The following is a 24502-nucleotide window of genomic DNA, read 5'->3' as shown; positions in this document are numbered from 1 at the left end:
ACAGAATGCAAGAATTAGGTCCCCCGTTTTCACAGAATGCAAGAATTAGGTCCCCCGTTTTCACAGAATGCAAGAATTAGGTCCCCCGTTTCCAGACTAATTAGTATGGTAAAGAAACACACGTAAAATCAACTTTTTTTTTTGTTCTGACTTACAGAGGACAGAAAACTTTAGAACTCTAAAACATTATGTAAATAATAAAATAAAAGATAATATGTTATGATTGTATTTCATCACATAATCGATTTACCCAAACGCCTCGTAATCGATCTTACTGATGAACATGTTAGAATAGATTATGATATTTACTTATGTTGCACTCGCTGTTGATGTAAAATGCTTTGAAAAACCACAGAAAGTAACGAAAATACTGAAGCAGAATAAAGTAATATACTTTATATGTCTTGTTTAAACTCGATCGAAAATCTAATGACCTAACGAATTCTACCCACAACTTTAAATCCGTCAATTAAATGAATATTTTAAATATTTTACAACAAATTAATAATTTCAACTTTCGTTAAGTTTGAGTTCATTCTTCTGTGCTTTTTTAACAATATTAGTTGGTGGCGATGGGTTTGCACCTGGGTAATAGGTCGTCATGGTTAGCTTGGCGAGTGTCCTTCACTTTAGTAACACTAAATAGGGACTAGTTTTCCATAAAATTATTCTCGACAGTGTTTTGCCTCAGTAGTTATAATTATTATTATTAAAAAATGTCTTACAATTCTATAGATAATTGTTTTTACCAGAAATGTTTCTATTTCGGAAAGTGTAAACCGAATCGTCCAAATTGTCGAACAGGAAGCGTTCCAACAGAGATAGCCCTCATTGCATTGCTTACGTTAATTATTATACAGTAGAGCGTCGTTTATCCGAATCAATTGGGGACTGGGGTGGTTCGGATAACTTATTTTTCGGATAACGAATCATGTACGAAAAAATATATTAATTTATCCCATATTAAAATTTCTCTCTGTTGCATGTCGCTTCGCGTTGAATTTTCGTCGATGTTAAGCTTAACGAATACTATTGTATCGTAAAGAATTATTTTTTTATTTTGTACAAACAAAATAAATTTATTGAAAAATATAAAAACAATAAAAAGTTATACTTCAGATGCTAATTGAGTATCAAAAAAGTAAAATATTTGAGTAGCCCGAGAAATAGCCGAAGATTGCAGCGCCACAGCACTAGCGAAAATTTAAATTTGCCGACTGGAATGCTTTCGGATAACGGACGTTTCGGATAACCAGCTTTCGGATAAACGACGCTCTACTGTATTGTTAAAAATGAAAGGATAAATTATTATTTACACGAATTCCGGGAAATATTGCAGGTAATAGCGACGTTGAGGTCGAAGTTTTAAAAACGCGAAAACGTGTACTTCGGACTTCTGCGCGGCTTTCCTGTAAACCTAGAAGTTTGACAACGGCGTTAAGATAGTTAGTGAAATTATGCTCGACGTTCCAAACGCCATAGTCAAACTTCTAGGCTTTCAGGAAAGCGGCGCCGAAGTCCGAAGTACACGTTTTCGCGATGAAAACGTCCATTAACCTCGCTAATGTAATTAAACAGTTTTGAACTTTTTGTATTTTTTATCTCTGCTTTAAACTGACTTAAATTAAGTAAGAAATGAGTTTTTGGTGTATATGTATGATTCGTTCAAATTCTAATTAAAAAGTACCAAGGGAGAGTTGTTAAACTATTCCTGCAACTTTTGCTGGCGCCATCTGTTATCATAGTTTAGTAGAAAATGTTTTGTATTTTTAACTATTATAAAATGTCAAAAAGCTTAATTTTGAGGGTAGAAACGAATTTAATAGGAAGAAAAGTATTTTTTATCATTTTTAGAAATTGGACTAATTAACGAAGAAAGCCATTGATTTGAAACAAAGCTTGATTGAGTAAATGGAGTAAAAAGTTTACTGAGAATTTAATGTAATTTATTATACCTGTTTGTTTTATATTCGGTACAANCAGAAAGCTGATGACTTTATTAAAAAAAATGGCAAAAAAATTAATTTTGAAGGTAGGATTGAGTTTTATGAATAGGTGTATATGCTAGTAACGAGTAAAATTGTCATTAGGTCAGATTCTACTGGAAATACACACCACCATTTTTATCTCCTGATCACTGGACCTATTGCCGAAGTATTTCTCCTCTGTGACTGAATTATTGTAATGTTAACATAATAATTTTAATAACAGTTCGTATAATGGTAGTGTGAGCCGCCGGGGAGGTCGGAAACCGTCGACTCTCCCTTTTCGGCAACAGGTCGTTAAACCTACTCACGTGTCAAAATGGCTAAATTTCGAATGAGGTCCCGAAGGGTTGGGATTTTTGTTGTTAGCTCGACTGGAGGAAGTGAGAGGGGTCGTCGACGAGGCGTAGGCGATATACGAGTAAAAGGACACCATTTAACAATGAAACAACGATTTATTAGATAAACGAAAAGAAAAAATTTTTAAAGAATACAAAAATCTAACAACGGGGAAGTGAATTTAGTTCCCTAGCTCCTAACTCGCGGAGAGAGAGTTTACATTAATTGTTTCATATTTTCAGTTTACTTCCACGTAGGTGGGAAAAATTTAGTCCTTTTTGCCGGTGATCGATGTACACAGTTAAAGTTTCCCGGAGACGTAATCCTTTTAGACCGTAGATGTGAGACTCCCCTGAGGAGGGGAAAAGAAGTCACTTTTATAGCTTCGGACTGGGAAAATCAGTCATGTGATCACCTATTGTGAGAGGTGGGGTTGGTCTTGCAGGTGTGGAGGTTAAAGTTGTTCCCGGGACAAAAACAAAATGACGAATTCGGACTTTAACTATAAACTTTTTGTCTTGCAGCAGAGAAATGTCATTGTTCGAGGGTTGAATGTTTATGTTAACGTTGGAAGTTATACGTTTCGATCGATATATGATTCTTTTTTCTGACAATGTTATTTTAACGAGAAGGCGACAGATTTATTTTAAATACGTCGAAAATTTAGGGAAAAAATGAACAATTTTGGGCTTATTCTGAGGTCGGATCTCACAGTAGTACTTCACCTGTGCGTTTAAAGGTCACGATTTTTCTAAACGTAATTTTATACATTTGCACTGCTGTACATTTTATAAATCATAACTTGTAATGTAGAAAGTAAAAAATATATTTTTATATATATTTCTGTTCTGTGATATACATCTATATATATATTAAATAGATAATGTTTCTTCACTCCTAAGCGAAACCGAAATAACACTTCACAAAGTTCTAGAAACAAAGATTCAACTCTGACTGCAGAGTTTTGAACAAGATTATTTTAATAAGTGGTATCATGTACTTGAATTATTTTTAAAGTTAATTATTAACTGGTAATATACTATAATAGTCATTTATCAAGGTAAAAAAATTGCAACTGCTTCTGTTACCGTTCTGTTTCTATAAAAGTAAAAAAAGCTATGTTTTCATTTGAATTATTTTGATAACTGTGAACTTTTTCTTGCTTTGCTTGGCTCAATGTCACGACTTGGTGAATTTATAGACACTTGGCTAATAATTCATCATCAACTTTTTAATCTATAATCTATACTTATAGAGACGCGTTTCGGGCATTCATTCCTCTTCAGTCTGTTACATAATAAATACATGTCTGAGTTTTTCATAATACATAATATTTTTATATGTTAATTAGAAAAAACCTACCATGACAACGTGGATAACATACATGTGACGATCCCGTTACAGGGTTACATTTATTCTATACATCTAGTTCATTATTGGCGTTTTCCTCGTGGCTAGGTTGTATGTGGTGAACATCTGTCCGGCACCTTCCGCGCTACGTCTTCTCACCTACCTTCCCCTCTCTGCTAACTTGATGCTTTCCCCGTTTGCCTGGCAACGTGCAACATTTCTGACAGAATGCTACACACAGCCACACCTACAACTATATAAATATTCTTGAGATTTTTTATTTTAATAGTTGTATCCAATTTTTTATGAATTTCTATTCTTAAATTCTTGTTAATATTATTTTTGTCTGTAGTAATTTTGTAGTTTTATTTAAATTTTTATTCGTACCAATTTTTTTCCTGTGTACTATTACGACATCAGTTTTATCTATGCTGCAGTTATGAGTTGTGCAGTGTTCGTAAAAAACAGAGTTAATTCTACTACATTTTAAATCCGCTATGTGTTCTTTTAATCTTGTTTCCAATTTTCGTGTTGTTTCTCCAATGTATGCTTTTGGTGGTTCGCGTGTGCAAGGTATTTTGTAAACGACGTCAGTAGTGTTGTATTTATCTGCTTGTTTTTTTACACCAGGTTTAGCGTTTCGGATTCTTTTTTGTATGTTTCTGTAAGTTGGTGCTAGTTTTATATTTATTTTATCGAAACTTTTATTTATCTGTTCAAAGAATCCACGAATGTGGAGAAAGGATATGTATCTTACTCTGCTTTTATTTTTGTTTTGTTTATTTTCCAGCCTTTTATTGTAGACTAGCAGACCCCGCCACGCCTTGTTGTGGCTCAAAATGTATCTATTATAAATGTATAATACTTCCCCCGTGGGAGGGAATTTTTCGAAAAATTTCTTCTTAGTGTACGTTCTCTTGACGTACCCTATTGAAACGCAATCAAAAACGCAAAAAACCGCATCTAAAATAATATAAATAGAAGCAGAGTCCTTTATGGTAAGCCTTCCCCGTAAGGCTTACCGTAAAGAACTGCCCCTCTCCCATGTTTAACGGAATAATATACAGCCTTTGTCCACCCTGAAGTTTCATTCTATATATTGGTGAAAGAATTTTTGAAATCGGATGAGTAGTTTCGGAGATTACCTGCTGCATACAAACTTACATACATACAAACATTACCTCTTTATAATATTAGTAGAGGGGGCGTGTCTAGCCTGCGGAGGTGTTGGTGACTTTTTTGCTGAGCTGTTGTGGCGAGGTTGTGGCGACGTTCGACATGGAATTTTTACAACGGAATATTAAGTGTAGAATTGAAATAAGTTGTTTAAATGTTTCATTAACTCGAATAATAATTTTTATTCTACTAATGATTGCTGGCATTGAGTTAAATCCCGGACCTTTCCCTCGATCTCCTCCAATACCAAGTCAAGCAGTTATGCAAAAAAGGGGACGAGGGAGACCACGTAAAGAGCATACAAGAGATACAGAAGAAAATACTCAGACAAGTGAAATGTCAGGAGAGGAATACCAAATTGAGGAACATTCCAAGAATACTACTGATATCTCGAGGTACGCTACAATAAAAGATTTTTTCGAACCGGAAGAAGATTTACTAACAACAAAGACCATTGAACCTGAATACTCACTCAAGTCTGTCTATGAATTAATCCAAGACAAATTTGATAGTTTAAACTTCGAAATCCGTTCCATGAAAGCCGAAATCAACAAAATGAACGAAGAAAATTTAAAGCTCAAGGAACAGTTGACAGATATGTGTAAAAAAGTACGTTTATTAGAAGAAAGAACAGATTCGCACAGCAAGTTAAAAGGTATGATGGATTTTGAAATTGATAAAATGTTAAATGAGAAAACTAAGAAGAATTTAATTATATTTAATTTTCCATTTAAAACCTCGGAATATGTAGAAGAATTTAAAAAATTTATAAAAGATAACTTAGAGCTTAATGGTATAGAAATCGAAGGACTTATTCAAATTGGAAATAGAAGAAATAATCAAGTAATTAAGGTTATGACCGATTCGGTTAAAGATAGAAATCTAATTCTTAATAAATTTTGGACTACAAGACCGAAAATGACGGACGAAAATAAAAAAATAATAATATCAACGGACTTATGCTATAGATCTAGAATTAGGAGAAAATTATTATTAAAAACGATTAAACTAGAGAAATCGGATGAAAAGATAAGAATTAGAGATGATTATTTTTTAAAAAATAAAATAATGTATACATATGATTTGAATACCAAAGAAATAATTCAGTTAAATCATTTTTTAGAGATAAATATAATACAAGATTAACAAAAATAAATCAAAATTTAAAAATAATACAGAAGAAAAGGAAAATGGCTAATAATATGGAGAATAAAAACAAGAAAATGAGTGAAGATAATTTGACAGTCAAAGTAAATGAATTGAGTGAGAAAACAATAGAAATTCCAAAAAGGGTAATAAATAATGTGATGATAAACTTCTGGAATATTCAAGGACTAAGAGGGAAATTATTTAAAACTTCAATGAGAAAATTTCTGGATTCAAAAGAAATAATTGGATTTGTAGAAACCTGGATTATAAAATTTAATGAAATGGAAATAAAATATCTAGAACAAGAAAATAATATAATAATTAGTAATGCCCAACGAAAAAATAAATTTGGACGTCCATCAGGTGGAATTCTACTATTAATTAAGAAAAGATTAGGTGAAATATTCCTACAATATACAACGGACTATGTTATTGCTGTTATAATTAAATTAGAGAATAAAATNTCAGTGTTGTTAAGACATGATTATATGTGATGTTAATACGCATTGTCAAAAAAATCAAACGCCCTTGTAACAGGCGAAAGCCTTTTACGCCAAATAAAGATGATTATTATTATTATTATTATTATTATATTAGTATAGATTTTACTTTCCCAGTTTTTTATTATTCGTTGTCGATAGTACTTTAATAGAAATTTAGTTCGTAGTTCGCTAAGATGTTTTTTCTTCTTCTGCAATGAGTTTGTTCTGCATACTCCATGTTGAATATGTATTCTGTTATGTACTGTGGGATTTTTGAATTGTAGTTTATAAACTTATTAATCTCATTAATCGCATGGCTTTGTATGTGGCTCGAATTCAATTCTGTTTGCCTTTCTGGTTAATTCAATGTCTAGGTAGTTTGTTGCTGTGTTTTGTCTCATTTTCGACCTTACGTTTAATATTATCATTTAATTTGTTTATTTTTTTTCTATTTTTTCTAATTTTATTATGTCTTGGTCATATAGTATAATTATATCATCCACATATCGTTTATAAAACTTTATGCCTGTAACGTTATTGATAACTAAATCTATATCTACCATTACAAGTTCTGCTAGTTGCGGGCCTACGACTGATTCCATGCTTATGCCTGTTTGCTGTGTGTAAAACTTATTGTTAACTTCAAAAGAATTACTCTTATATACGAATTCTATTAAATTAATTTCTTCTTCTTTTGCTTCAATCTCTTTCAGTGTACTTTATATTAGGTTCGAGGTTATCGAAGGGTACGTACAGTAGAGCGTCGATTTTCCGAATCAATTGGGGACTGGGGTTGTTCGTATAACTGATACTTCGGATAACCGATTTATGTACGAAAAATAGTTTAACGTATCCGATGTTGAAATTTTTCTCCGTTGCGTGTCGCTTCGCGTTGAATTTTCGTTGATGTTAAGCCTAACAAAGACTATTGTATCGTTAAAAATTATTTTTTTATTTTGTACGAACAAAATAAATATATTGGAAAATATATAAGCAATAAAAAATCATACTTCAGATGTTAATTTAGTATCAAAAACGAAAAATATTTGAGTAGCCCAAGATATAGCCAAAGATTGCAGCACCACAGCACTGGCGAAAATTTAAATTTGCTGACTGGAAATCTTTCGGATGATTGACTTTCGGAAAATCGACTCTCTACTGTATTTACTTCAGTATATATAGGCTTGCTACTTTGTAATTTTTTTTTATTTATATATTTTTCACGTCGCGTATAAGTTTATCTGTGTGTTTGATGGAGTATTCAGAGATGGATAATATTTATACAGTTGTATCCGTGGCTGTAGGAAGTATTCTAGAAGAGATGTTGCACGTTGCCAGGCAAACGGGGGAAGCAGTCAAGTTAGTAGGGAGGGGAAGGTAGGTGGGAAGACTACAGTGGCTAGAAAATATAGTGTCGAAAGCGCTTATATTCCTCCATCATAACCGTTCGGTCCATACATCGAGGTTAGTGACGTCACAGACAAGGTGGCGCTGATGTCAATCGTAGTGCTACTTTCGCTTTGGCTACGTGATATCCTTTCTTACAAGAACATCGAAAGCGATTAAATTTGTGCTTGTAAAGTGAATAAATCCTTAGGAAATGGCTGAACAGAAACTTTACTGACTTGTGTATTTCTAATTTATAGATATTACTCTACTGTAATTTTTAATTCTTTTATTTTTGTCGAAAAGGGTGAGAAATCTACATGCATATTAATCTGTAATTTTTTAAGAGAGATTTTTCAAATATAAAGTGTATATGCATGGGTACTTGGCAGTAGACTAATAATCGTTTATTTGTACATACTTAATTTTGTAATTTTATATTGGGACAATAAAGTAACATTCTGCCTTTATATTTTATATACTGTGTAGAATTTAATTGTAATTTTAATATTGCTTTATACTATGTCACATAATACTGTGAACAGTATACAGTATTATGTAACTGATGGCATTTGCTTAATAAATTCTATTTTAGGCCCTCACAGTGGAAGAGGTTCACAAAGCCATATAAAACTTACATTTTATTATTAAAAATATGATAAATTCTGTATTTTTTTAGTAAATATGAATAAACCTTGTTGTTAATAAGGTAATAACAAGAGTAGATTACTCTTGTACTCTAAATAATACTTGTTTGTACAGCACTCAACAGCTGTAATGTAAAAATAGACAATACAGTGTAGGCTATTTGATTTAATAAGAATCTTAATTAGCTTTAATAAAATGAATTCCTTCATAAATGTTAATAAAGTAATACTATATAATAATTGATTGCTAGTGATATGATTTATTATCGATCTAAATTCTTTTACTTGGCTACAGCACATTTACTATGCTTAAAAATCCCACTTAAAACCAATATAAACATAGGATGATACAGCCTGTGTAGCACAACGATTGACAGCAGCGCCTCTTGCGGCAACCTCCAATATAGGGACAGAAAATAAGCTCGATTTCGACACTATATTTTCTAGCCACTGTAGGGAAGACGTAGTGCGGAAGGTGCCGGACAGATGTCTACCAGATACAACCTATCTACGAGGAAAACACCTAAAATCACCTAGACGTATAGGATAAATGTAACCCTGTAACGGGAAATTCGATCGTCACATGTATGCTATCTAGGTTGTCATGGTAGGTTTTTCTAATTATCATATAAAAATATTATGTATTATGAGAAACTCATACACATGTTTATTGTGTAACAGACTGAAGAGGGGCGAAAGCCAGAAACGCGTCTCTATAAGTAAAGGTTGTTGATTAAAAAGTTGATGATAAATTATTTGCCAAGTGTCTATAAATTCACCAAGTCGTGACATTGAGCCAAGCAAAAAATAAAATAAAATAAAATGTTTTTGATTAATAAAATGGAAACTCGTATTTTTCAATTACAAATTACATTTAATTCTCAGATTATAAGTCTCATACACTGCAATTACAATACGTTAAGTTAATTATAATACGCGTAATTCTACCGATAGGTGTAATTTTCTATTTATAAATTACATAAATAAGGAATTTACGAGGACCTCGAATTGTATCAAAAAAGATATAAATTTTGCTCTCTGTGTGGATATCAAGTGTTTAACTCAATTCTAGACTTGAAATTTATTCTAAGTTGGTACTAAGTAGAATAAACGTGTTTACTTTCATTTATTAAAATATAGAATACGTAAATTAAAACCAATTACAACAATTTCTTACATCGTTATTTGAGTAAATTAATGAATTTTATGCATAATATTGTCAAATGTAATTCTACAGTTGACTGATGTTGGGAAAGTAATCACATTATTTTTCGTTCACAACGGTTTAAAATTTAAAAGATTAAGTGTAGAAATACACGCAGAGCTGAGTGCAATGAGTTGAAGAATTTATGTAACGAAACAAAATACAATCTGCCAAGGAGAGATCCTTTCCTCGAGGACCTTCTAAAGCAAACTAGTTCCTATTCAATTTTCAGACACGTGGAGAAAACCCGGAAAACTGCAAACAGCCAAGCTCGTTAGTGGGGTACGAACCCGAAACCAAATACCAAAGTTCGATAATTTTTTACTCGGACACCACTCGTGAATGCGCAGCATTTTCTCAATATTTTACATTATAAGATTTTTTTTTTGTGTACTTGACAAATGCATTTTAAAAATATAACTAGATAAAAAGTGAAAAAAATAGATGCATTTAGCGCCCATTCTGTATAGTGGTGCAAGGTTGGCTAGTCGTATTCGCTTCGTTAACATATGTATTTTTGATTCATAAACCATAAGCAAAACATTTATGCGTATTGTATCATTGTATTTGCAATTCTCTTTTGTTCTTCTGCACTTACGATAAACTTAAATTAAAGATAAGTTTGTCGAATTTTAATATACTTTTTTAATCATTTAAAAAATGACCCACAAAAAGAGAAAATGTGCTGTTTTAAAGCGATTTATTGTAACCGAGTAGATATTTGCTCGAACAATGGCATATTTCTTCTAAAATGCCTTCAGATAACGACGTCACGTAGCATTATTTTAGCCATACGCTTTATTATAGCATCTGCAGCGTCGCTGTTCGCTGAATGCCTCCACATATGTAAAGTTTTTAAAGATTGATGCCGTGCAGGTTAAGCTGAAATTGCTGAAACATATAAGCCAACGTTTCTATTTGAGTAACTTTCCAAGAATTATTTCAGTGAGGAAACAAGCAAAGGACAAAGTGTATCCTATAACGAGGATTCCAAGTGCACCGTATAAATCTGCTACGGATAAAGGTTTCACCGCATCTTCAAAACTGGGTACATTAACAACTTCTTCATTTTTAAAAATTTTTGTCTCAAATATTCTTCGTACTCTAGAAATGCACAAATAATTTGTAATGGTTGTAATTTTTTAAAATATTTGATCATCAGTAAATTATCAACTTACAGTTTGTTAACTTGTTTTTTATACGGAAATCCTTTTCTCATGGCGAATCCTTTATAAACTGTAGAAAGAACATAATCAGATTTCACATAGTTTGATCCATAAGCATTTGCAGCAAGTCTTTCAAAGTAAGGAGTTCCAATAACCACCATTCGATCTTTTTTAACAAGGTCCTTAATCAGTTTATTTAGTAAAACTATCGCTTCCTGATGACCTTTAGCTTCGCTATCTAATGAATCCTTGTAAAATTTTTTTTTGAATGTATCGTTCTGTCGTCTCATCTTTGCTTGCATAACAGAAATATGTTTTCGGCTTTCTGTAATAAAAAGGTCTGCGTGTTTTGTTCTTGTCTCCTATAAAGAAGAAAAACAAATCTCATTAATTAATATTCTTTAAAAATCGAAATTTCTACAAATTAGGAAATACGCAGTGGTTTGAACTAACGTTATTGAACTAACGTCGTGCGAAGAGCTTGCTGCACTAAGCAAAAATGAACAAAAATCGGTACATATGAATGCAATTCGTAAGGGAGAAATTTAAAAATATAAAAATTTAGTTGAAATTTTTATCACCAAAGAAAATTTGTCGCTGCAAGGATGACAGTTTTAAGACAAGTGGCCAACATTTTATTACAAGAATAACGTTAGTTTCAACTAGCTAATGTTACTTTTCGGAAGGAATATGAAGACATGTCCTACAATTTTGTTTTTCACCACCGATGAGGTGTGCACACGCTCCGCTTAGCACAATCTTTTAAATAAATTCACGGCCAAAAATATATAATTTCGATCGAATACTGCCGCATTTTATTGATGGTGATAATTTCAATTAATTTTCACACCGTAATCCTTTTCTTCGTGATCCAAATTGCATGCGTACTGTGTTTCATTTAATTCGGTTGAATAGAGTTTAATTTTAATTATCCTGTAGTTATTTTCTTGACCTCACAAAAATAAAACGTGACCAAAATAAAATGTTCTGTTTGTTTAAAACACACAACTGTCGCAATTCGAATGACTTCAACTTAAAAATTTTATAATTTTACGTTAAAAATTAAATTCTGTTAATAATTACATTTTGTGCTTTTAAAATTTCTGGTAAAAAAACCACTTAATATAAGACAAAAATACATCATTTTAAATAATTTCTAATCAAATAATATTCAATTGTATATATACATAATACTTTACTAATGAAATATTTAAAATAAAAATAATTCTTTTTTGTGTGAGCGTCAGAAATCGTCAATAAAAATAATTACTTAAATATATAAAACGATTTTATTTATGAAAAAATAATATATTTTGTATTTTCTGTTTTCATCAGTAAGAATGTTATTCAAACCGAAAAATCTCCGAGAAACATTCAACAAGAAATTCGCCAAAGTCACAATTTTGATAATAAACCATATCATACAGTGATTTAAGACACTAAATATATTAATCTTAATGTCTAAACAATATAAAATAAGTATAATATGAGCAATTATTTATTGTAACGTGGTCACAATATCGGACTGCAATTTTTAAGCATATTTGAAAAATTCAATTTAAGATATATGCTTTCCACCTCAAATTATTAGAGTATTTCGTCTGTACATAATATTTTTCCTGTTAGCAACAGTCATAACATTATTTATTTAACTTCTTACAGCGGAAAATTTTGAGTAAAATAACGTGATTTTACATCGGAAGTTCGTATACAGTAAATCTGGGCCTCCTGCCTCAATGATTTCCATATGTGGTCTCGGAATTCATCTGTCCAACTCCATTCTCGAGATTAAGGAAAGACAGACAGACGACCACAACAAAGACAACAATGGGACTTTATAGGTCAACAATTTTTCTAATTGTTGTTCAATAAATTTATAAATTTTTTCTAATTGTTGCCCAATAAATTTATAAATTTTTTTAAATTGTAGCCCAACAAATTTTAAATTGTAGCACAGTCAAAATAAACAACGTAAAAATTAAATAGAATGTTTAAATGTACTATTTACCTTTAAGTATCGATCTAAGTAAACATGTGGAAGCAGTACACATGTATATTCTCGTCTTTTAATGGCTTCTGCTAATTCATCGAATGTGTTCGGAACCGGTTCGTCAGTCTGTACGGCCATAAATGATGTCAATATTCCGGCGTAACCCCAGATCAAGACTGCTGTCATGAGCAACCAGATGCCAAATGCTATTCTAGAAGATGAACGAATCGCGTTGTTGCAGTCGACTCCTGAAAATTGATGCCAAAGGTTATAATTTACTATTATAAATTAGAAAACAGTGTATATTGTGTAGATTTACCTTGATACATTAACGTTGTCATCAGATACCAGTACGTTCTCCTTAAAGTCCAGGGTTCCCCTTTATTGACTTTCACGAATTTCCGGAATATTAATCCAAAGACTGTAATGGTAAAGATCAAGGTCAACCAAACCTTTCATGAAACAAGAAGAAAAGTAAATAATACATTTTAGAAAAAATAATTTTCTGACTCGATTTAAGAAATTCTAGATGACGTATCAAGAAATTTCTACCTGTTTTGTGAACGGGTTTAGAACTGACTGCCAAGTGAGTTTCTTTTTGTGCCGTTTCATATAGAAATGAATTGGTTCGACATCCGAGACTGTTGAGAAGTCCACACGTTGAAATGTCTTGTTAGATAGTGCAATAGGTTCTGCCATAATATCTGCAAACTACATTGTGACAAAATAATAAACTTTCACATTTTTTTCCATTATTAGTATATGTACACCATCGAACTTCCGGCAATTGTTGGTATATCTTTTCCTTTAATCCGGAAATAATTACTAGAAATAACAACAACTAGTTTATTGGGCAGCCACATTTGGTATTGTGTGTAGCCTTATTTATATTATATGCAGTTTTCTCTATAGTGGTGGTACAACAATCTGCGAAATTCTTAGCTTATTTTGCTGAAAATTAACTCCAGTTAATAGAGAGGTGGCGGCCGACGTTTTCAACGCAAAAACGTGTACGTCGGACGTTCATCACCACCTTCCTGTAAGCCTAGACGTTTGACAATGGCGTTTGGAACGTCAGTGAAATCATGCTCGACGTTCCAAACGCCATTGTCAAACTTCTAGGCTTACAGGAAGGTGGTGCTTAACGTCCGACGTACACGTTTTCGCGTTGAAAAGGTCGGCCGCAATCTCTCTAATGCTTCAACGACAGAAAATAGTTTTAATGGTGGGGTCAAACGTAAACTCAGTTCTTAATGTTTAAAATAAAGTAGAATTGTCTTCTGAGTGGTCTCTGAATTTACATATAAATTTGTCTGTTTATAACCACAAGCTTATGTATATTTTCTCATTACCATTAAAGTAGAACAGTTAAAACAAAGGTTTCAGTGCGTAATCATGTGACATCCATGGGTATAGTTTATTAGGTAGAAGTGATATAGGATTGGCAGCATCTGGGATAATTTTGTAAAAGTTAAACAGTTTATAACTTTTATTTTAGTCTGTCAGCTTTTTGAGAAAAAGACGTCGAGTAGGGGTAAAAATACGATGTTTCTGGGATAATTCCAATTTTGGTTGATGGTTTTTGAAATATCTTCTATTCCAGAATCTCTCACGTACCCAAAACCACACCCTTTTTCGAAGCTCTTTCGGATATACTTTCCAACATGATTTCAGTGAGAGTTTCTGAGATAAGAACTTAGTCATGTCGGTTATTTAAATTTATATAAGTATTAGTAGTGGTTAGACACACTCCAATCACAAAAATTAATTTTTAAAGTTTGTTGAGTAAATAATTTTAAAAATAAAAATTTGTTTAATGGAATTATTTCAGAGTAAAAAATTTGTCTCACAATTTCAAATAATATAACATGGAATTATTTTTGAAATTTTGGAAATCAACTTAATTTTTAAAGTGACAAATAGTATATTCTAATGGTGTAGACAAGAAAGTTTCCCAGCCGATTGGAGTTGCATATTGTCTACAAAGAAATAAACATTGTTTACATTATTTGTTGTTTTATTTGAAAACTTGAGTACACATACTAAATACTTGAGTACATTACAAAATGAGAATTGATAACATATACAGAATAATATTTGAGTACATGTAATAATTTATTACATTATGAAATTTATTTGAGTACAAAATTATTTTTTAAAAAAGAGAATTTCGAGATACAGTCACCAAAGACTTTTTCATCTTTGTTAGTGTTGTCTAATAAATCTAATTCTAAAAGGGTTGAGTGCAGAATTATTTCAAAGATTATTTGTGTGATAGCTGTTCCTGCTGCAAATGTAACAATTTCTTGTTTAAAATTATACATCATGACTCCAATGTATTTGTGGTAGTCACAATCTATCGTTCCTGCATTAATTATAATGTAAGATACAGAAGATTTTGGAGCTATTCTAGCATAACAGTTATTTGTCATTTTAATAGCCAAATCTGTGAATATTACTTTTTGTTCATTTGTATTAATTTTAAAGTTGTTGGTACAAAATAGATCATATGCAGCTGCTCCCATAAAAGCCTTTTTGGGGGTTTTAACATTGTCAGATAACTTTTTAAAATATACAAATTCTAGAAAATAAAATATTTATTTATTATTACATTTCATACAATCACAGCTTATAAATATTTATTAAATATCGGTAATGTTAATTTAATTTTTATTATAAAAAATTTACATTCATATGGTTTATTATTCAGCAATTTTAACAAAGCTGCCTCATTACACATCTGTTTTAAACATGGGTAAGTTTTACTACAAATACTATGTATTACGTAAGTAGTTTTTCTTCTGTACACTATTTAATCAATCTGTCCATTGAATACATTATTACGCACCACCTCAATTATAATTCTTTTTTGGATTATTACATTTGAAATATTTGAGCTCAAAATACCTTTACTTGAAGTAAATACTTTAGTATTTACTCGTTGATACATGTAAACTGAGGGGGTTAGAGCGGCGAGCTTCTCCCCACTTATCGACTTCATTGTCAGGGATGCTTGGGTAACTGAGTGGGAGGAGTAGTGAAGTCGTGACAAGGTGTTGGCAGTATTCAAAAATGACACAATATTAAGATTAAGAATAACTTATTTAATTGATAACAAAAGGAAACAAATACATGCAGTTACATTCTAAACTAAAACACAAAATATAGTAATAATGATGATAAAAATATATCTACGTCGCGACAATATTAGACAGCTGATGTCTGTCTTTCCCGATGGTGGGACTGCCGAAAATCCTCAATCCAATATTTTCTAAGTCTTAATCTAAAACCTAAAAAGAAAGTGAATATTTTCTAAGTCTAAACTAAACTGAGAGGTAAGCGATTATTTTCTAAGTCCCTACTAAACGGAGAAAGAGGGAAGTAAAAATATTCTAAGTCTTTACCTCGTTTGGAGCAATCAGAAGCTGCAAAGTTTCCAAAGGCAGAGAAAGCTTGAGGAGTCCAATCCTTGGCTTCTTCCCGATAATCGCCCAGAGGTGTGGGAGCGATCCCCTTTTATACTCGATTAGCGTGGAAAATATCTGGGACTTTTCTCACGTAATTGTCTTTGCAGCATGAGTTGTTTACTTGAATTTGATAGTTCTCCAGATTTATTAACGTCTCTCCCATCATTGGTGACAAAATTATATAGGCATCTCTTGACCAATTAGTACTATATTCGTCATTACCTGGGGTAGTGACTGGCAATCTTCAGTAACGTGATCTAGTTTTTCACCGTATGGTGAACGAAAAGGTCACCTTTCAAAACGACAGAGTACATAGTGGGGTCAAAAGGTCGACTCCTCGGGCAAAGGGTGAAAACAGGAGAAATAAGAGAAATAATGATGAAAGAAAATTCCAAACAAACTCCATCACTCAAAACTCTCACAAGAGAGTCTGATTTCTCACACTTATGAAAACTCTAAGTAATAAAATTCTCATAAAAAAGTCTGATTTTTCACATAAGGCATTTTAATTACAGAATTTTCTAATGCCTTTTCTATTCCAATTAAGATTCTAGGACTTACTTCTATTTTGTTTACTTTTAACGATATATTCTTTAACCAAATGTAAAAATTATTGGTAGTCCCTATTAGAGCAAAAGCGTCTTTTGAAAGTTCCAATTTTATTCAAACATCAAAGCCATTTAACAGTAATTTGTGTTGATTAATAAAATTGAAATGAAATTGTCCATTTACATTTAATACTTGACTTTTGCTACTTTTCTTGAACCTAGCAATCAATCATTCATTCTTGGCATCTTTATTTAAATAGTTATTGTTTAAAATCCAATGGTATCTTCGCAGAAAAAAAAGCTTCTTAAATAAGTGTTTTTGTGCTTCTTCAGACAAAAATAATAGAGCTTCTATTACCGCTCGATAAGGATAGTTATTTGCGATGATACCTGTTTATCATTAAACCAAGTCGTGCATTGTGAAACATACTAAGCAATAAATTATTTACTGAAGTAACGAAATTGGTATTCAATGTAGATGTTCCATTTTGTTTAGATATAGTTAATTGTGCATTTCTTCAGATATTGCTCAAATCTATTAAGATTTTTACTGAACCCAGGATTAGAAATTCGACAGGTAATTTTTGGTCAGTTATGCTTGCAATAGGATGGAATATAGACGGTGTTGTATTTTCTATAGCCAACTGTGTTGGAATAGTTTTAAAGAAATACAATTCTGATTTCAAACAAGAACACGAATGAGGATGCATTTTTCTTTTAAGAGAAAATATCAACTTCCTTTCTCCTCTTAATATTCTTTAGTTTTACGCTTTTTTTCGATGTTTTCAATTTTTACTTGACCCGCTTTAAACTTTATGAATGACGTCATCTTTTATTACTTTTTCAATTTTTTAAACGCGATAAGGCATTTTTTCTAATAAAGTTATTATCTAAATTTTGAAATCGAAATATAGCTTCCCAATCCACTTTATTTTCATATTCTTGAATGAATTCCGAAGATAATGTTTGATGTGTAGAGATGAGTTTCCAATTAACTTTATCCTTATGTTGTCTTATAAAACTTTCAGAGAGAATTTGATTTTCTGATATTTCATAATAAGGCATATTTCTTTTAACGATTTTCCACTGAATAAATTTTATCTGATTTATTTTGCTATATTTAACACTTACTTTCCAATATATTTTCTCACATCTTTTAATATTGAAATCGTTGCCTAAACACGTCTCCAAAAAAATCATATCTTCTTTGGATTGGGCTACTTTAAAAGTATTATCCTTTTCCCAATTGTGGAGTAAAATAACGAATTTGCTGAAATATAGGATCAAAGTAAAAAATCCTCCTGTCTGTGAACTAGGATCAGGATTAAAAAATCTGCCATGTCTGCCAAGGATAATAAGTGATGCAGTCCTCTGGTTTAAGCTTCATTTTATTAAATAAATGATTCTTTCATAAAAATGGTTTTTTATACTTGCTGAAAACAATACCAAAAGCGATTTTCCAGAACTAAAAATTATGTTTTCATTCATTGCGAAAGCATAGATCTATAGATATACTCTCGATGTAATTCGTTCAAAGAGGGTAAGATAATGGAGTATTATAAATTTTAACAATTTGTTGGTCTTCTTTCTTCCATGATTGGAATTACTTGAAACATTTGGAGTCAAAGTATCGCCTATGTGATGAGATTCTATTATATTAGAATATACAAATATTTTCTTTATTCCTGCATTTAATTCTAAAGGATAAGTCCCTATAAATTTTTTTGGCATATTCTAATCGATCAAATACTAATACAGTACAGCTTCGTTTATCCGAAAGTCTGTTATCCGAAAGAATTTCAGTCTGCAAATTTAAATTTTTATTAGTGCTGTGGCGTTGCAACCTTTGGCTATATCTTGAGCTACTCCAATATATTTTTTTTGTTGGTGTGTGTGTTTTAGCTGGAAGCACTGGCATTTTTGTGTGGTGTTTTTCTGAGGACTGTGTGTTGTGTTGAATCGAACGTTTTTGTTACTAGATTACCTTCTAAAGTATAATTTTTTGTTTTTGTATTTTTCACTGTATTTATTTTGTTTGTAAAAAATAAAGAAATAATTTTTTATGATACAATAGCCACGATTATTATTTCAGAAAGTTTTCATTAGGCTTAACATCGACGAAAATTAAACGCGAAGCGACACACAACAGAGAAAAATTTCAACACGGAATAGGTTAATATATTTTTTCGTACATAATCGGTTATCCTAACAACCCCAGTCCCCAATCGATTGGGATAAACTATGCTCTGCTGTATATCTGTTAAATGTCTATTAAATTTTATGGAAAAGCCCTGTGGAAATTTCAATAATAACGTTTTGTCTGGGAGCAATTTAAAACTTATTATCTCAAAAGGTTTAAGAAATTCTTTTGGTCCCCTCTCGTTATATGTAATACTAGTAGCCTGGGCCGCCCCCTAGTGGGCGTTCTAGCAGCAGAGGTGTCATTCCATGATATAAATATTAAATTCATATTAATGAAGAATTTTTCCTTTTCCGTGGGAGGGAATTTCTCACCCCACAGGGAAGAGAACCATGTCCTTATACATTATCTTTAATTTTTCTCCCTTCCCGTGGGGGAATTCCCTCCCTTCGAGAAATGAAAATTTTTCTCCTCTCTTGAGAAAGACATTCTAGCAGCAGAGGTGTCATTCCATTATATAAATAATAATTTATATCAATAATAAATTTCTATTACAAATAAAAATAATTTATTGTTAATTTAAAATCATCGCTAGGGTGTCCCTAGCAGGTGTTTTAGGCATATGGAGACAAACCAACAAACAAAGCGAACAATGGCTTATATTATTACATATTTTCAACATTTTTGGTTTTATTTCTTCTATATATCTATTTTTCTCAATTAAAGAAATAAATTCTGTGTTAAAATCTTGTAAAGATGAAGTATATTGAAATGTTTGTTATTGTCCCATTATAATTAGCAGATTTTGATTTTCTAAATTTAGCATAGTGAGAAATATAGGACCAGTATCTGGAGATATATTCAATCAATAATCAATAGCAACTTGAAATTTCATCGTGCTATTGGGTTCGTTAAAAAGAAATTTAATGAGATTATTTTTTGAAACCTTTTAAATTATTTGTAATATTCTCGAATATATTACTTGATTTGTTCTTTCGCATAGGTTGTAGTGGAATTAGAGTAGATAAATCTTCAGCGTTCATTCTAAACGATTTTGTTTCTTTAATAGTAATGACATATTTGTTATTTTCACTAGAGATATTAAACCATGAAGGAGGTATTGCTTTCTGGGATAATGCGGCTTTCCAAGATTTCGTTAAATTTATCGGTGGATTGATTTTCGATGTAAAGAAGAATTGAGTATTTCTAGGAAAAAATACGTACTTGCAGTGCTTATTAGAGTCACATAAAAATTATCCAATTTTTACTTTTTTCAATTCTTCGTTATAAAATTGACCTTTTAATTGTCTGGTTATTATAATACGTCAACACATAAGTTAGATTTATTGTATGATGTTTTTCATTTATAATGAAAATTTCCTTACTCCAACTAGGTAAATAATCTCTCGTAAAAGTTTTTTTCTAGAAACTCTAACTCTATCATTGACTTTATATTTATATTTTATTTTAGCTTTCGTTTTACCATAAAGTCGATTAAAAATTTGCAAATGATGTTAGGTTTGACTTTAGCTGGTGACATTCCGATACTTTGATGTATGCTATGATTATATGCTTTTTACCAAATCATTTAATTTATCAATATATTTATAAAATTTCGAAAAGTAATAAGGCAATAAATTCTATTTTTTAAAGTCTTATTAGATTGTTTTACTACCGATGCTTTCGTTTCGGAATGAGTATAATGATGATTTATTTAATGTCTTTTAAATAAATCTTTAATAACAAAATTCATGAACTCCTTCCCTTAATCAGTATGGAGAAACCTGGGTATTTGTTTTCTAAATATCTTTTGAAACTTTTATTTTATCGTGTTAGGCTTTTTGTCTTTAGTCGGAATTACATAATAAATATTTGTGTTTTAAATATGCTTAACAACTATCGATGTTAATCGGTAGTTGCTAATATTTTATTCCTTTATTGTCTTTTCGAAAATTGTCGAACATTCATTAGATCAGATTGAAATAATTCTCCCTGATATAGAGCTTTAGTTTTACAACACATATAATTTATTCGCAATGGTTTATGTAGCGTATATTTATTTTGACTCAGTAGCCATTCTTCGACAATTTTTCTCGGCAACTTTGCTTGTTTTGCTAAGCTTGTTACACCACCGAACTATGCAGGATGGGATGGAGTATAATAAATAGATCTCAATAGAAATTTCCACGAAATATGCTCTTTTTAGATGATGCAATCCGTTTAGGAAATTTTTTAGCCAATGTTCCCACGGGTTTTTTTCTAACACTAATTGATCGAATCGGAGGTGATCGAATCAGGAGTGTTCGAATCAGAGGTGTTCGAACACAAAGTATGGGCGATTTTCGTATTGTTAATCGAGTTGATAATACTTTATTTCCAATCCATTCTTTTGGTACATTCGCTTTTTTAACTTCCTCCCAAAATTCATTAAATCCTACAGTCACAATAGACGATTTTCTCGTTCTCATCCGAAACTATTATCTGATTTTCGATAGATGATAGTTTTATCGGTTTGGGCGATTGTTCTTGAGTTTCTTCGGTTGGTTGTGATGCTAAAAAACTCGAATCGGTTCTTTTGGTGCATGAATAGTTTGTTTAAATTTCGAAATTAGTTGACTTAATAGTTTAATTTCCAAGTCATCTGACAAACTACTTTCTTCTAATAAATCTTAAATATTATCGTGTAATCGTATTTCTGGTTTTTGTAATTGATATTCAGGAACTAATTCAGGGGGTAATAACTCTATTCGTTGAGCAATTTTTTATAACCCAAAAATTCTTTTAGCTAATGATATTATTGGAGTTAAAATCGCATCTAAAAATCTTCTAGATTGGTTTACCAAAATCTTCTTTTTTGTTTGAATACCTATTTTTTATTTGCGAGTTTTCGTTTACATCCTTTATATTTTTTTCAACTTGTTGACATTAACGGATAAACGACCTTTACGTATGTTGTTGCAAATTTAACATATGACTTTTGTTTGATCGGAGGAGGCTTCTTTAAACAAAGATTTTCCTGAACAGGTGTTGCCTTTGCAAGCAAAACCTTAGTTGTTGGGAAAATATGAGTCTCTTAAACACAATCAATTCTTTATCTGTAGATGGATAGAAATTGACTAATAAATATCCGTACGGTTTGGATGTCGTGGTTAAATATGCATCTTTAAAGTAGTTTGTCTTACCTATAAACGCTTGGAGAGCAAAACAGTTGATTTGATTTTCATATTTTTTATTCTTAAATAATATCAAAATATGAGTATTCAAATAATATCAAAATGTGAGTATCTCTCATTACTTTATTACAAAGAAATAAATTTTGCATTAGTAATATAACACTTATATTTTTATGATGAGATTGAACGGTAAGCAACGCAGCAATTTTTTCGGTTACAGAATGCATTAAAATCGTCTATAATTATTAAATTCAAAGTTTCGGTAATTTTGGGAATACCACATTTAAAATGAATATTATTCTCTTCCCCGAACCACTGTTGAAACATTGAGTAACATCACATAACTTTTTTTAATAGTTTTTGATAAATATTTTCAAACAGCATTTTCCGAGCTAAAAAAGTCTTTCTAGATTGAGACAGACCCACGACTATACAACTCGATGGATGTTTTAAAACATGTTTCGAACAGAGTAAGATAAATTCCTTCTTTAATAATTGCACCGATATTAACCGATATTATTATTAACCGATATATTTATGAGGTAGTCCTTCAGTCGTTAATTTTCGAATATCATATACATCTCATCTAATCATATACATGGACTAACTTTTTTCCACTCAATGCTTTAGATTTCTATGCCTCCTCTTCAAAAAATTTCCCTTGCATCAAACTGGCAGAAAAATCGGCTAAATCACAAACCTTTCCACCGATCATTAAACTTCTATATTCTGTAAAATTCAAACCTGAGTTATTGATAAAAGTGAAACATTTTCGATGGCTGCTTACAACAAAGAAAACTTGCAATCATCAATGTACAAATTTTATCAGAATATAGAAAAACATTCAACAATTTCGATGAATATTTGGCTGATTCTGAAGAAAATAATTCAAGATATGAACCTTAAAATAATATTCCGAAAATGTATTTTGAATACGAATGTAAAAACTAATAAAATACATTTTTCGAANAGGGGGGGTTGCGTCTCGATAGCTATAAGGGTGAGGGAGATATGGGGCTGAAAGTGGCTTTCTATTTCGAATGTTTTGTTCGAATTTGTTCGAATTTAATTCGAACAACATTAGAAGTAAATTCAAACATAAAATTCGAATATTGGTTCGATTATAAAACGATCGTAAACGTTCCAGAAACGTTGAAAATAGTTCGTTTGACTGGATGTGAACAGGAGACGTTCAGAAATAGAATCGGGACCAGGAAGTGTTAATATAAAGCGGCATGCAAGATTTACAGGCGGTTTTATGCGCTTTTGCGAGAAATCGAACACATTTTTATCCTCATGTAAAAATTCTCTGGAAACGGGAGACCTAATTCTTGCATTTTGTGAAAACGGGTAAGATTGGCTATAATGTATTTATCTTAATCTTCACTATCGTTACTTTTTGCCCACAAATAAAAACCCAGCGAAGCGAGTCCTTGCAGCTAGTTGTAAATAATATTTTAAGTTCATTGATCTAAAACGAGTTTATCAGCAAAGACAAAAAAAATCTAGTCGGTTGCATTATAAAAGCAAGACAATCAATAAAACTAATTATTCTTCATACAATAGACTCCTATAAAACGAGTTCATATAATTCGGATTCGTAGATCACGGTGAAAAAATTGCGACCGTATTCGTATAAACACGCTAAAAGTAACTCGTATAATTCGGTAAAATATCATCGCCGACTCGTGTCGCGACAGGTCTGGTCGAATCTGGACCAATAGTGGACGAGCAGCCGAACTACTTTCCGCCGTCCAGCGCCACGCTACGGAGAATTTAGGCGAGTAAGTTGAGTTTACTATTGTCTGTACAGTATATAAATTAGGTATTGTAAGTCTAATACAGTACTGTAATTTTATAATTTTTACGTTAAGTAAAATTTCGTCTTTAGTCATCATGACCTCTGCCATGGAGAAGAATTCTAAGAGCAAAAAATATATATCCCTTGAAAAAAAAATTTAAATTTTGGATCTGTTAAAATCTGATTAAAAAGTAATAGTCATTACTAAAGATTTATAACTAAACGAGGCAACAATTCGATTAATAAAAAAAAATGAAAACAAAATAAGGGCTAAAATTTCCTTTGAATCTTTAGTAAGTTTGAATAAAATTGCTTGTATAAAATGTATGTTTATGCATAAGTAAACTGTATGTGAGCCGCTCATTTGCCAAAACCATAAGTTCATAAAAGAAAAGGTAGAAAATATCTATTGATAAATTTTTATACATTTCTTGTGAAATAAACATTTCTTATTCAACGGCCATAAAAATTTTTTCTATTAATGATGTCTCCAAAGTTC

General features: G+C 31.4%; 1 protein-coding gene across 1 annotated transcript; it reads right to left on the bottom strand.

The window, feature by feature from the left end:
• Positions 1-10348: 10348 nt before the first annotated feature.
• LOC111629346 lies at positions 10349-13836 on the bottom strand. Its single transcript, XM_023373237.1, has 5 exons — positions 13427-13836; positions 13194-13326; positions 12893-13122; positions 10897-11246; positions 10349-10822 (listed from the first exon to the last, which is right to left on the bottom strand). Exons 1-5 carry the CDS (start codon positions 13571-13573, stop codon positions 10633-10635), a joined length of 1050 nt encoding a protein of 349 aa, XP_023229005.1. The 5' UTR covers positions 13574-13836; the 3' UTR covers positions 10349-10632.
• Positions 13837-24502: the final 10666 nt, after the last annotated feature.

This window comes from Centruroides sculpturatus, unplaced genomic scaffold (genome assembly GCF_000671375.1).
Source record: "Centruroides sculpturatus isolate CEXI.00-Female unplaced genomic scaffold, Cexi_2.0 scaffold395, whole genome shotgun sequence".
Taxonomy (NCBI): domain Eukaryota; kingdom Metazoa; phylum Arthropoda; class Arachnida; order Scorpiones; family Buthidae; genus Centruroides; species Centruroides sculpturatus.
Note: the sequence above shows the minus strand (reverse complement) of the source record. Positions and strands in the feature narration are given on the sequence as shown.

What these genes read in the sequence shown, in the direction of transcription:
- LOC111629346 (XM_023373237.1), bottom strand. Translation starts at nt 13,573, where the DNA reads ATGGCAGAACCTATTGCACTATCTAACAAGACATTTCAACGTGTGGAC. An exon ending in GACAACGTTAATGTATCAAG is followed by an intron (nt 13,123 to 13,193) that starts GTAAATCTACAC and finishes ATCAATTTTCAG; the next exon opens with GAGTCGACTGCAACAACGCG. An exon ending in AAAAAACAAGTTAACAAACT is followed by an intron (nt 10,823 to 10,896) that starts GTAAGTTGATAA and finishes GTGCATTTCTAG; the next exon opens with AGTACGAAGAATATTTGAGA.